The 13327-nt window shown below is 49.0% G+C and overlaps 1 protein-coding gene across 1 annotated transcript in view; it reads left to right on the top strand.

The window, feature by feature from the left end:
- The window catches only part of LOC137443388 (interferon-induced very large GTPase 1-like), a 44234-nt gene extending 33880 nt beyond the window's left edge, over window positions 1–10354 (top strand). The window contains 3 exon segments of the mRNA XM_068143040.1: window positions 1343–2422; window positions 7644–9682; window positions 9684–10354. Coding sequence (XP_067999141.1) covers window positions 1343–2422; window positions 7644–9682; window positions 9684–10274 — 3710 coding nt within the window. The 3' untranslated portion in view covers window positions 10275–10354.
- Window positions 10355–13327: the final 2973 nt, after the last annotated feature.

The following is a 13327-nucleotide window of genomic DNA, read 5'->3' as shown; positions in this document are numbered from 1 at the left end:
GCCTGGAAAGATCATGGAACAGATCCTCCTGGAGTCACTACTCGCTCAAAAGAATAGTGAAGAGGTGATTGGGAACAGTCAGCATGGCTTTGCCAAGGGCAAATCCTGCCTGACCAACCTGGTGGCCTTCTATGAGCAGGTGACAAAATTAATAGATGAGGGGCAAGCAACTGATGTCGTTTACCTGGACCTGAGCAAAGCCTTTGACACTGTCCCACACCACATCCTGGTCTCCAAACTGGTGACACATGGGTTTGATTGGTGGACCACTAGATGGATAAGGAACTGGCTTGATGGCCGCACCCAAAGAGTGGCTGTCAATGGCTCCATGTCCCAGTGGAGGCCAGTGATAAGTGGAGTCCCTCAGGGATCAGTCCTGGGACCTGTCTTATTCAACATCTTTGTGGGGGACATGGACAGTGGCATTGAGTGCACCCTCAGCAAGTTTGCTGATGACACCAAGCTGTGTGGTGCAGCAGACACGCTGGAGGGAAGGGAGGCCATCCAGAGGGACCTTGACAGGCTGGAGAGGTGGGCACAGGCCAACCTCATGAAGTTCAATAAGAGCAAGTGCAGGGTCCTGCATCTGGGTCGAGGCAATCCCAGGCACAAATACAGGCTGGGCAGTGACTGGCTGGAGGATAGCCCTGAGGAGAGAGACTTGGGGGTGCTGGTGGACAAAAAGCTCAACATGAGCTCTCAGTGTGCACTTGCAGCCCGCAAAGCCAATCAGATCCTGGGCTGCATCAGGAGAAGTGTGGCTAGCAGGTCAAGGGAGGTGATCCTCCCCCTCTACTCAGCCCTGGTGAGACCCCACCTGGAGTACTGTGTCCAGTTCTGGAGCCCCTATTACAAGAGGGATGTGGAGGTGCTGGAACGTGTCCAGAGAAGGGCCACGAGGATGATCAGAGGGCTGGAGCACCTCTCCTATGAGGACAGACTGAAGGAGTTGGGGCTGTACAGTCTGCAGAAGAGAAGGCTCCGAGGTGACCTAATTGTCGCCTTCCAGTATCTGAAGGGGGCCTACAGGAAGGCTGGGGAAGGACTTCTCAGGATATCAGGTAGTGATAGGACTAGGGGGAATGGAATGAAGCTGGAGGTGGGGAGATTCAGGCTGGATGTGAGGAGGAGGTTCTTCACCATGAGAGTGGTGAAACCCTGGAATGGGTTGTCCAGGGAGGTGGTCGAGGCCCCGTCCCTGGGGGTGTTTAAGAGCAGGCTGGATGAGGCTCTGTCCAGCCTGATCTAGTGTGGGGTGTCCCTGCCCATGGCAGGGGGGTTGGAACTGGATGATCCTTGTGGTCCCTTCCAACCCTGAATGAAACTATGAAACTATGAAACTATATCAAGAACAGAAATGAAGCAGAACTAGTGGGTGAGCTGACAAAGACAATCAAAGACCTCCTGGAAGGGTCTAACACACTTTTCAGCCTTGATGCCTGCTTGGACAAAGCTTGCAAGCATGGCTTCTTAGTTGATGAAGATGCAGAAGTGTGTGTGTCAGCCAAAGAAAAGGCAAAGGCGCTGGTGAAGCTTCTGAACAACGAGAAGTTGTTTGAGATCAAATCCCAGCTGCTGCCTCTTCAAGGGCAACTATGGTACACATGGTGCAAGAAGGACAAAGAACTCACTCGCCTGCAGGAAAAGAGGAATGAGAGCATAGAGCATCACCGGAGCAAAATTGAATCAGAGAAGGCACGAATAAGGAAAAAGCAATGCAACAAAGCATTCCCCCTCAATGAGCTGATGAGGTCATTCCTTGTCTTTCTCCAGTCACAGCCAGCAGATACCAAGAAATACTTCTTGGAGTGGATGAAGGTCTTTATGGATGACTTGTCTGCCGATCGCCTGGATGAACTCAGGAGAGATTATCACAAGTTATGGTCTGAAATCCTGGCCGTGAAGAAAAGCGATGAGAAAAATGGTCTGTTGAGAAAATTAGATGCCCTCTCCAATGAAATCAACAATTCCTCTATTGGCCTTGAGCACATTTTAAGAGAGGTAGGGCAGATTTATGAAGCTCTGGAATCGATGAACTCAAAGGATAAAAATTTTGCTGAACTACCTGACATTGCAGTTGATCTGATGGTTTCAGGATATCCCATTGAGCTGATGGATGGTGATGCATCTTATGTCCCATTACGGTGGATTGGAGCAATCTTTGATAGGCTAATTGAGAAGCTGGGAGACAAACGAGTGTTTGTTCTCTCAGTGCTTGGCATCCAGAGCACAGGGAAGTCAACCCTGCTGAATGCCATGTTTGGTCTCCAGTTTAATGTCAGCACAGGGAGATGCACGTGGGGAGCGTTTATGCAGCTAATTAAAGTGGACGTGAAGTTGCAAGATGTTGGCTTTGATTACATGCTAGTTGTTGACACAGAGGGACTTTGTGCTACAGAGATGGCCAACAAACAGTCCCTTAATCATGTGTAATGGATTGGGGCAAGCCCCCTCCACACCACAGGGAAGAAACAACGACTCAGACAAAGGGATTGCAAAAGTGATGGAAAGTTTAAATAGAAAAACAATTTAAAAACAAACACCAATGAAAGCTTTACAGAGAACCACAAGCACCGTGACAAAGGGAGAGATCCTACACCATGCCCAAGAACATCCCATGCCCACCTGGGGGTACACCCAAACCCCCCCAGGGCTCTTTCCTCCCCCCCCAACCCAGCCTTGGGCCTGGGTAGGCCCAAGGGAGGCGGCTCACGCCATTTTACCTAGGCTGCAGCTGGGGACGAAAGAGGAAGTGAAGGCCCTGCATAGTTTCATAGTTTCATAGTTTCATAGTTTCATTCAGGGTTGGAAGGGACCACAAGGATCATCTAGTTCCAACCCCCCTGCCACGGGCAGGGACACCCCACACTAGATCAGGCTGGACAGAGCCTCATCCAGCCTGCTCTTAAACACCCCCAGGGACGGGGCCTCGACCACCTCCCTGGACAACGCATTCCAGGGTTTCACCACTCTCATGGTGAAGAACCTCCTCCTCACATCTAGCCTGAATCTCCCCACCTCCAGCTTCATTCCATTCCCCCTAGTCCTATCACTACCTGAGATCCTGAGAAGTCCTTCCCCAGCCTTCCTGTAGGCCCCTTTCAGATACTGGAAGGCGACAATTAGGTCACCTCGGAGCCTTCTCTTCTGCAGACTGAACAGCCCCAACTCCTTCAGTCTGTCCTCATAGGAGAGGTGCTCCAGCCCTCTAATCTTCCTTGTGGCCCTTCTCTGGACATGTTCCAGCACCTCCACATCCCTCTTGTAATAGGGGCTCCAGAACTGGACACAGTACTCCAGGTGGGGTCTCACCAGGGCTGAGTAGAGGGGGAGAATCACCTCCCTCGACCTGCTAGCCACGCTTCTCCTGATGCAGCCCAGGATCTGATTGGCTGCAAGTGCACATTGAGAGCTCATGTTGAGCTTTTTGTCCACCAGCACCCCCAAGTCCCTCTCCTCAGGGCTACTTTCCAGCCAGTCACTGCCCAGCCTGTATTTGTGCCTGGGATTGCCTCGACCCAGATGCAGGACCCTGCACTTGCTCTTATTGAACTTCATGAGGTTGGCTTGTGCCCACCTCTCCAGCCTGTCAAGGTCCCTCTGGATGGCCTCCCTTCCCTCCAGCGTGTCTGCTGCACCACACAGCTTGGTGTCATCAGCAAACTTGCTGAGGGTGCACTCAATGCCACTGTCCATGTCACCCACAAAGATGTTGAATAAGACAGGTCCCAGGACTGATCCCTGAGGGACTCCGCTTGTCACTGGCCTCCACTGGGACATGGAGCCATTGACAGCCACTCTTTGGGTGTGGCCATCAAGCCAGTTCCTTATCCATCTAGTGGTCCACCCATCAAACCCATGTGTCACCAGTCTGGAGACCAGGATGTGGTGCGGGACAGTGTCGAAGGCTTTGCTCAGGTCCAGGTAAATGACATCAGTTGCTCGCCCCTCATCTATTAATTTTGTCACCTGCTCATAGAAGGCCACCAGGTTGGTCAGGCAGGATTTGCCCTTGGCAAAGCCATGCTGACTGTTCCCAATCACCTCTTCACTATTCTTTTGAGCGAGTAGTGACTCCAGGAGGATCTGCTCCATGATCTTTCCAGGCACAGAGGTGAGACTGACTGGCCTGTAGTTCCCTGGTTCCTCCTTCTTACCCTTTTTGAAGATGGGGGCAATGTTTCCCCTTTTCCAGTCTGTGGGGACTTCACCAGACTGCCATGACTTTTGAAATATAATAGAGAGGGGTTTAGCAACCTCATCTGCCAGTTCTCTCAGTACCCGTGGGTGTATCCCGTCGGGTCCCATGGACTTGAACACTTTCAGGTTCTTCAGGTGATCACGAACCTGATCTGCACTTACAATGGGCAGTTCTTCCTCCCCGTCCCTGGCTTTGACTTCCATAACATCAGGAGTGTGGCTAGAGGCCCTTGCAGTGAAGACTGAGGTAAAGAAGTTATTAAGTACCTCAGCCTTTTCCTCATCACTTGTGACCATGTCACCATTTTCCTTTCTGAGGGGGCCCACACCTTCCCTAGTCTTCTTCTTCCCATTAATATACCTGTAAAAGTTCTTAGTGTTTCCTTTAATCTCCCTGGCTAGATTCAATTCAAACTCTGCTTTGGCTTTCCTAACCAGGACTCTTGCTGCTCGGGAAGCTTCCTTATATTCCCCCTGTTCTACCTGTCCTTCTCTCCACTTCCTGTAGAGTTTCCTTTTAAGTAATTGTGTGTCCAGTAGCTCCTTGCCCATCCAGGCAGGCCTCCCAGCATTCTTACCTGCTTTTCTCTTTGTTGGTATACAGAGCTCCTGGACACAGAGGAGGTGGTCCTTGAATACTGACCAGCTGTCCTGGGTCCCTCTTCCCTCCAGGGCTTTGTCCCACGACACTTTGGCTAGCAGATCCCTGAAGCGATCAAAATCTGCACGCCTAAAGTCTAGGGTCATGAGCTTGGAATACTTCCTCCTGATTGCCCTGAGGATATTAAATTCAACTGCTTCATGGTCACTGCAGCCAAGGCTGTCTCTGAGCCTCACATTGCTTACCAGCCCTTCCCTGTTGGTGAGAACAAGGTCCAGCATAGCACCATTTCTTGTTGGTTCCTCTACCATTTGGAGGAGGAAGTTGTCTTCTATGCAGTCCAGGAACATCCTGGATTGCTGGTGCCTTGCTGTGTTGTCCCTCCAGCAGATGTCCGGGTGGTTGAAATCACCCATGAGGACCAGGGCTTGTGACCTGGAAGCCGCTTCTATTTGCCTATGGAGGGCCTCATCTGCTTGGATCTGCTGGTCAGGTGGCCTGTAGGAGACCCCCACAGTAATATCTCCTTCCCCTGTCCTGCCTTTAATTTTAACCCATACGCTCTCAACTAGCTCATCATCCCTCCCCAGGTGGAGCTCCACTGATTCCAACTGGCTATTGACATAGAGGGCAACACCTCCTCCTCTCCTTCCCTGCCTATCCTTCCTAAAGAGTTTATACCCATCTATGCCTACATTCCAGTCATGGGATTCATCCCACCAAGTTTCAGTAACAGCCACTATGTCGTGGCATCCCAGCAGCACAGTGGCCCTTAACTCATCCTGTTTGTTGCCCAAGCTGCGTGCATTCGCATAGAAGCACTTCAGCTGGGCTGGCCCTGTCCTCCTCTTGTGCCAAATCCCCTCGGTTTCCACAGAATGTCCTGGTGGATCATTCGTGGCCTGCCTCAGGGCAGCAAGCTGAGAGCCCTTACCAGCTCTCCTTCTCTCTACTGCTGGTGAGCTGCCCCTCTGTTTGTCACCAGCCAGCAGGAGACTATTAACCCCTTCCCCCTTCAAATCTAGTTTAAAGCCCTATCAATGAGCCCTGCCAATTCCTGCCCCAGGATTCTTATCCCCCTCTGGGACAAGTGTGTCCCATGAGTTGTTTTCAGCTCAGGTGCCTTGAAAACCAATCCATGATTGTGGAACCCAAAGCCCTGTTGATGGCACCAGCCCCTGAGCCATGAATTGATCTGTCGGCCCTTCCTCAGTGTGTCCTCATCCATTGCTGACGTTAGAGGGATGGCAGAGAACACGACTTGAGCCCCTGATCCCTTTAGCATTTGCCCGAAGGTTCTGAAGTCTTTTTTAATAGATTGTGAGCCTCTCATTGTTACATCGTCACTGCCCACCTGAAAGACCAGCAGTGGGTAGTAGTCTGAAGGACTCACGAGGTTGGGAATTCTATCTACAACGTCTTTTACTTGGGCACCAGGGAGGCAGCTGACCGCTCTATGAAATGGGTCTGGTCTGCATATTGGACCCTCTGTTCCCCTCAGTAGGGAGTCTCCTATGACGATGACCCTACGAGGTTCCTTTTCTGGGTAAGTTTTGATGGCTGGCCTGAGGCAACCTCTCATTGGTGCAGCTTCTGACCTTCTTGAGTCCTCGACCTTACCAATGACCTGTTCCTCCTGCAGAGCCTCATACCTGTTCTGTAACTGCACTGGAGGCAGCGTGCTGCTCACAGGAGCAGACTTCCTTTGTTTGCATTTCTTCCGTTGGGCAGAGACCTGTTCCCATTGGCCCTGCTCATGTGGGTTACTACAGGGAGGTTGAGAATCTTGCTTCTGGGAAGGTATCAAACTCCCTGTTCCCCTAAGTGTTACCCCCTGTTCTGGTTTAGAAGAGATTACATTATGGGAATCGTCAATTTTCTGCTCTCCATCTCTTCTAGCTCTTAGCCTTTCCACCTCTTCTTTTAGTTTGACCACCATGCTCATCAGATCACTGACCTGCTCACACCTGAAACAGGAGCCGCTCCCTCCAGCCTCCATATCGAGTGCCATGCTCCAGCACTCACTGCAGCCACCTACCTGAACATCTGCATGCTTGTGTGTGGTCTCTGTTTGGGTGCCCACTGTCCTTCTGCTAGCCTTTGCTCTAGTGGTGACCATCTTGCAGTAACCACCCTCTCCACACGGCTTTTTTTTTTTTTTTTTTTTTTTTTTTCCCCTGTCAGTGAGAAGGCTGAGCTGCGCTCCTCAAGCTGCCTCCTCTCTCTTCAGCCACGCACTGGGTTCTGTTTGGTTTGCGCGCGGTCTCTACGGCAACCCCTCCCCCAGCTACGTCACTGCCCTCCGGCAGGTATGCAATCCGAGCCCCCTGCCCCTCCTCCTCTCTTTGGAAAGTCCCAAGCCACCAGCCCCTTACCGCCTGAAAAGCAAGGGAATCAAAGCCAAAAGCCAAACTCCCAGAGCTGCGCTCCTCAAGCTGCCTCCTCTCTCTTCAGCCACGCGCTGGGTATAGGCATTTTATAGGGGAGCAGGGCATTATGGGAAATGGAATACCTGCCTGTGACCACTCCCTGGGCTGGGCCCACCCATAGGGACCTCCCAGGTGTGTTCTGTGCAGTGGCATCCGGGCCAGCACCCAGCCTAAACCACCACACGACATGACTCAGTTGGTAGGGCATGAGACTCTGAGTGTTGAGATTGTGGGTTTGAGCCTGCAATGGGCAGTGATGTCCTTTTTTTTATACCCTAGCTGGGCAGGGAGGGGGGAGTGGAACAGACTCAGCTTTCCCAGGGGGGAAACGCCCTTCAGGGAGTGTAAAGTGCCCGCAAGCCCTCCACCCTGCTTTCTTCTTTTGTTTTCAGAAAAAGGCGTTAACCCACCACATCATGACAATGAGCTGGCCACCTTTGTCATTGGCATTGGCAATGTGACTCTGATAAATATCTTTGGAGAAAACCCTTCAGAAATGCACGATGTCCTTCAGATCGCAGTGCAGGCTTTTCTGAGGATGAAGCAGGTAAAGCTTTCCCCGAGCTGCCTGTTCATACACCAAAATGTGGGAGAGAGAACTGCCAAGGAGCAGAACATGGAAGGCCAAAGACGTCTGCAGGAAAAGTTAGATGAAATGACAGTGATAGCTGCCCAGCAGGAACGCTGTGATGTATCCTGTTTCAGCGAAGTCATCTGCTTTGACATGAACACTCACATCCTCTACTTCACCCACCTGTGGGAAGGAAACCCCCCAATGGCACCACCCAACCCTACCTACAGCCAGAACATCCATGAATTACAAACCAAAATTCTCCAAGCTGCCAAGAAGGAGTCGCAGGGCAGTGTTTTGAGGCTCTCAGGCTTGAAGGTTCGTATTAGTGACCTCTGGAATGCTTTGCTGAATGAGAACTTTGTCTTCAGCTTCAAGAACTCTGTGGAGATTGCTACATACAAGAAACTGGAAACCACATTTAGTGAGTGGACCTGGCAGCTGAGGAGTCACATCTTGGACTTGCAGGTAAAACTGGACAATAAAATTCGTAATGGGGACTTGCAGAAGGTCACCACACAACACCTTGAAACATTAGTGCAAGAGACAAGTGATGCCATCATGAAAAGCATGGAGAAATAGTTCAGTGAAGACAGAGACAGTGAGATCCTGGTCCAGTGGAAGAGCAGCACAGAACTGAAGCTGAAAGAACTAAAAGATTCTCTTCTGCTTGAAACAAAGAAGAAATGTGAGAATCTCATTGAGCTAAAGAAGAGCCAGTGTAAACTGGAGGAGAGGAAGTCAGAGTATGAAAGTATGCTCCTTGAAAGGAGTAGGAAGTTGGCTCTGTCTCTGAAGGGACAGAGGCTCAGTGAAAAGCAACTGCAAGACAACTTTATTTCTCTCTGGGCTAAATGGATTGCTGAGGTCTCCTCCGATACTCCACCTCCAGAAGAAGTTGATATTGACGTGGAAATAGAAAATGTCCTTCTAGATCACTTCAAGGAGCCCAAATTACATGAATGAATCAGGACAGTTCCCAAATCTTGGCATTTTTGTGCTGATTTGGAGAAACACATTGTGAAGAAAAGAAGCTGGTACCCATGGCGCGCGACTCTTGATGATGCCGATGTGAACAGCATAAACCGCATCACGGAGAACATCATAGCATGTGTGAAGGCAAACATCGCCAAGAAGGAGAAAAGGGATTACAGCCGAAGTTTTATTCATGAAATACTAAATGAGGTACAGAGAGGCGTAAGCTCTGTCCCTAGCAATGCAAAATACAGTTTTAATAAAGATTACAGAATAGATCTATCGATCTGCCTGTGCAGGATGGTGGCGGAGAGGTTTAAAGCTATGCACAGGGTGTTCATGGAAGCAAATGATCCAAGCCTGTACCTGGAGAGAAAGCAAGAAGATTTCTTCAAGTGCTTCCAGATTTCCTGCCAAGGAGCCACTTCCATCACAACATTTGTTGTTTTTCTGTGTGACAAGATCCCTCCAGCTCTTCGCCATGCGGTTTACGAGAAGACGGCCCTTGCCATAGCTTGAGACATGAAGGGTAAAATCCCAGATTTCGGTGGCAACAGGTGCTCCCTGGAGGTTTGCCTCCTGAGATACCTGGCACAGGAAGAGGATTTTGAGAAATACAGGCAGTACCTGACCTGTCCAAAAGATACTTTGGAGAGTTACATCGAGACGCGTGTTAGGACGTACTGTTTAGACAAGAACAGGAGGCTGGAGAAGTTTTTAGATGAGTCCTTTACTCTCTTCTATGAAAGCATCCAGTCAGCAGTTTTTGCCTCAACCAAAGTTGTCAAAGACAGAAAACAAAAGAATAATAAAATCTCCCTTTGGCTGGATGAATTTTGCAAGACGCTTGGAGAGGTGCTGAACCTGCCCAGGACAGAACTGAAGGGCATTGAACATCAGGAGATAGGGGGACATAGAGTTCCTGAATAATGCCATGACAGAAGCACTGCTTTCCCTGAAGAATCAACTCAAAAATGAGCTTGTTGATGCTGATATGAGCTCGTTTGAACGGCAGCCTCACACAATCCTGGCTGAGCAGTTTTCAGGGTGCTGGGAGAAGTGTCCCTTTTGTGGGGCTGTTTGCACAAACACCATACCAAACCATGATGGAAAACATCGGGTCATCTTCCATCGTCCAGAAGTTTTAACAGGATACAAGTGGCGTTACACAGACCACCTGATCATCAATATTTGTTCTAGCTGCGTTTCAAGTGAGATTTCATTCCATCTTGGTGACAGCACATGGATCCCCTACAAGAGATACTGGGATGCAGGACCTCCTTATTCCACTTGGAACATCCCCCCCGATCCATCCATGCAAGCATACTGGAAATGGTTTGTGTCTCATTTCAGCAAAGAGTTGGAGGAGCTCTACAGTGGGAGATTCGAGGGCAAAGGAAAAATCCCTGAATTGTGGCAGAAAATTACAAAGCAGGAAGCACTTGCTGAACTGGAGAAGCATTATTGCTGTCTACAACTACCTGAAGGGGGGTTGTAGACAGGCAGAGGTTGGTCTCTTCTCCCAGGCAGCCAGCACCAGAACAAGAGGACACAGTCTCAGGCTGCGCCAGGGGAGGTTCAGGCTGGAGGTTAGGAGGAAGTTTTACACAGAGAGAGTGATTGCCCATTGGAATGGGCTGCCCAGGGAGGTGGTGGAGTCGCCATCACTGGAGGTGTTCAGGAGGAGACTTGACAGGGTGCTTGGTTGCATGGTTTAGTTGATTGTGTGGTGTTGGATGATAGGTTGGACACGATGATCTTGAAGGTCTCTTCCAACCTGGTCTATTCTATTCTATTCTATTCTATTCTATTCTATTCTATTCTATTCTATTCTATTCTATTCTATTCTATTCTATTCTAGCCTAGTTGTTCATCATTGGAATGGGCTGCCCAGGGAGGTGGTGGAGTCACCGTCCCTGGAGGTGTTCAAGAGGGGACTGGATGTGGCACTTGGTGCCATGGTCTAGTCATGAGGTCTGTGTTGATAGGTTGGACTCAATGATCCTCGAGGTCTCTTCCAACCTTAGTTATACTGTGATACTGTGTGATACTGTGATATGAAGGAAAAGACACAATTGCTTTGCATTTTAGAAGGAAATGCTGCAAATCTATCCACAAAAGGTTGTTATGATTACAATAGCATAGAATAGCATAGCATAGAGAGAAGAGAAGAGAAGAGAAGAGAAGAGAAGAGAAGAGAAGAGAAGAGAAGAGAAGAGAAGAGAAGAGAAGAGAAGAGAAGAGAAGAGAAGAGAAGAGAAGAGAAGAGAAGAGAAGAGAAGAGAAAAGAGAAGAGAAGAGAAGAGAAGAGAAGAGAAGAGAAGAGAAGAGAAGAGAAGAGAAGAGAAGAGAAGAGAAGAGAAGAGAGAGAAGAGAAGAGAAGAGAAGAGAAGAGAAGAGAAGAGAAGAGAAGAGAAGAGAAGAGAAGAGAAGAGAAGAGAAGAGAAGAGAAGAGAAGAGAAGAGAAGAGAAGAGAAGAGAAGAGAAGAGAAGAGAAGAGAAGAGAAGAGAAGAGAAGAGAAGAGAAGAGAAGAGAAGAGAAGAGAAGAGGTGAGGTGAGGTGAGGTGAGGTTGGAAGAGACCTTCGAGATCATCAAGTCCAACCTATCATCCAACACCATCTAATCAACTAAACCATGGCACCAAGCACCCCATCAAGTCTCCTCCTAAACACCTCCAGTGATGGCGACTCCACCACTTCCCTGGGCAGCCCATTCCAATGGCCAATCACTCTCTCTATGAAGAATTTCTTCCTAACATCCAGCCTAAACCTCCCCTGGCACAGCTTCAGACTGTGTCCTACTTGTCATGGGTTGAGTTGGATCTGCTGCTGTTATTCATACCACGCTGCAGCCATGCCAGCTTTGAAACTGAAAGTGCTAACTGGAGCAAAGTATTATGGGGCTTGAAATTCAGATTGCAACACAAGAGGCTTCCTGTTCCAGTTGCTGCTTTTGGGTTCCAGGGGCTTGGGTGTTGGCTCTTTTCTGCAGGCAGGGCAGTGATATGGGTGGGAGTTGGGTAGCTGCTGGTTTTGCTTTTCTGTTTTGTGCTGGTTTTGTTTTCCTGTATTTCACTGCACTTCTGCAAACAGGCTAAGCTATGGTAATCATGCATTGTATTATTAGACTAATTAGATTACTAGCTCAGGTAATTATGCATTATGATATCTTACATTATATTAAACTCTTATCTTTCTCTATTTTAACCCTGGGTTTTGTGTGTTCCTTTTCCCCTCCCCCTATTGGGGGAGCAGGCAGGTTAGCCTTTGCATTAACCCCTGACATTAATATGGCCTCAAGCCACATGAAGTAACCAGCCATAGCTCAGAAATTCACAGAATCACAGATTGGTAGGGGTTGGAAGGGACTTTTGGAGATCATCTAGTCCAACCTCCATGTTAAAACTGGGTCACCCACAGCAGGTTGCCCAGGATTGTGTCTGGGCAAATTTAGAATCTCTCTAAAGAAGGAGACTCCACAACTTCTCTGGGTAGCCTCTGCTAGGGCTGCAGCACCCTCACAAGAAAGTTTTTCCTCATGGTCAGGTGGACTTTCTGCGTTCTAGCCTGTGCCCATTGCCTGTTGTTCTGTTACTGGGCACCACTGAAAAGGGTCTGGCTGCATCCTCTTGCCCTCTGACCTTTAGCTATTGCTAAGCATTGAGAAGATCCCCTTAGGTTGTTCTTCTCCAGGCTAAACAGCCTTAGGGCTCTCAGCCTTTGCTCATCAGAGAAATACTTCATTCCCCTCATCAGTTTGGTAGCCTCTGCTGGACTCTCTCCAGTACTTCTTTCACTCTTGAAGTAGAGAGTCCATAACTAGCCCCACTACTCCAGATGTGTCCTCCCTAGGGCAGGGGGTGGAAAAGTACCAATTTTATCAGCTGATGTGGAAAAATAAGTGACATTGGCAAAAAAAAAAAGTTGTTTTCCAGGATGAAAAGCTTGTGACACTTGAAGAAAGGTCTGCAGAAACCGAAAGCAGCTTGACCCTGGCTGCAGGCTGTGCTGGTTTGTGTTTGGGGATTCTCATTCCATTATTGATACCTTATTGATAAGATGAGCTGGTAGATCAGTAGCTATTCTGTCATTAAAACAGTTCACAGAACAGCCCAGAACTGGACACAGTATTGAAGGTGTGGGGAACATGCCTTCAAGTTACACAAGGGATGCAGTAGCTCAGCCTGCCTGTAACTACAGTTCTCAGTGACACTGACCCACTCAAGACAAATCATCAGGGAAGGGTGAAGACCTGCCCATGGTGGGATGTGAATCTAAAGCTCACCAGTGACTACCTGGTAGAAGTGTGTCTGATGAACAATGGGAAAGATGGGGGCTGGAGAAGGCAGGTAAAGAGGCTATGGATGCTAGGGTGGTGCTGGAAGTGGAGGTGGAGAGACACAGTGTACCAGCTTTGCTTTTACTTTCTCTTCTCCCCTTCCTTGCTTTATCTTAGAATTGTAGAATCATTTTAGTTGGAAGAGACCTTTAAAATCACCACGTTCAATCACTTATCCAGCACTGCCAGATCACCACTAAACCATGTTTTG

Source organism: Melanerpes formicivorus, unplaced genomic scaffold, assembly GCF_026170545.1.
Source record: "Melanerpes formicivorus ecotype bairdi unplaced genomic scaffold, bMelFor1.0.p_v2 SCAF_9, whole genome shotgun sequence".
NCBI classification, from domain to species: Eukaryota; Metazoa; Chordata; class Aves; order Piciformes; family Picidae; genus Melanerpes; species Melanerpes formicivorus.
The sequence above is the reverse complement of the archived record's forward strand: the minus strand, read 5'-3'. Positions and strand labels throughout refer to the sequence as shown.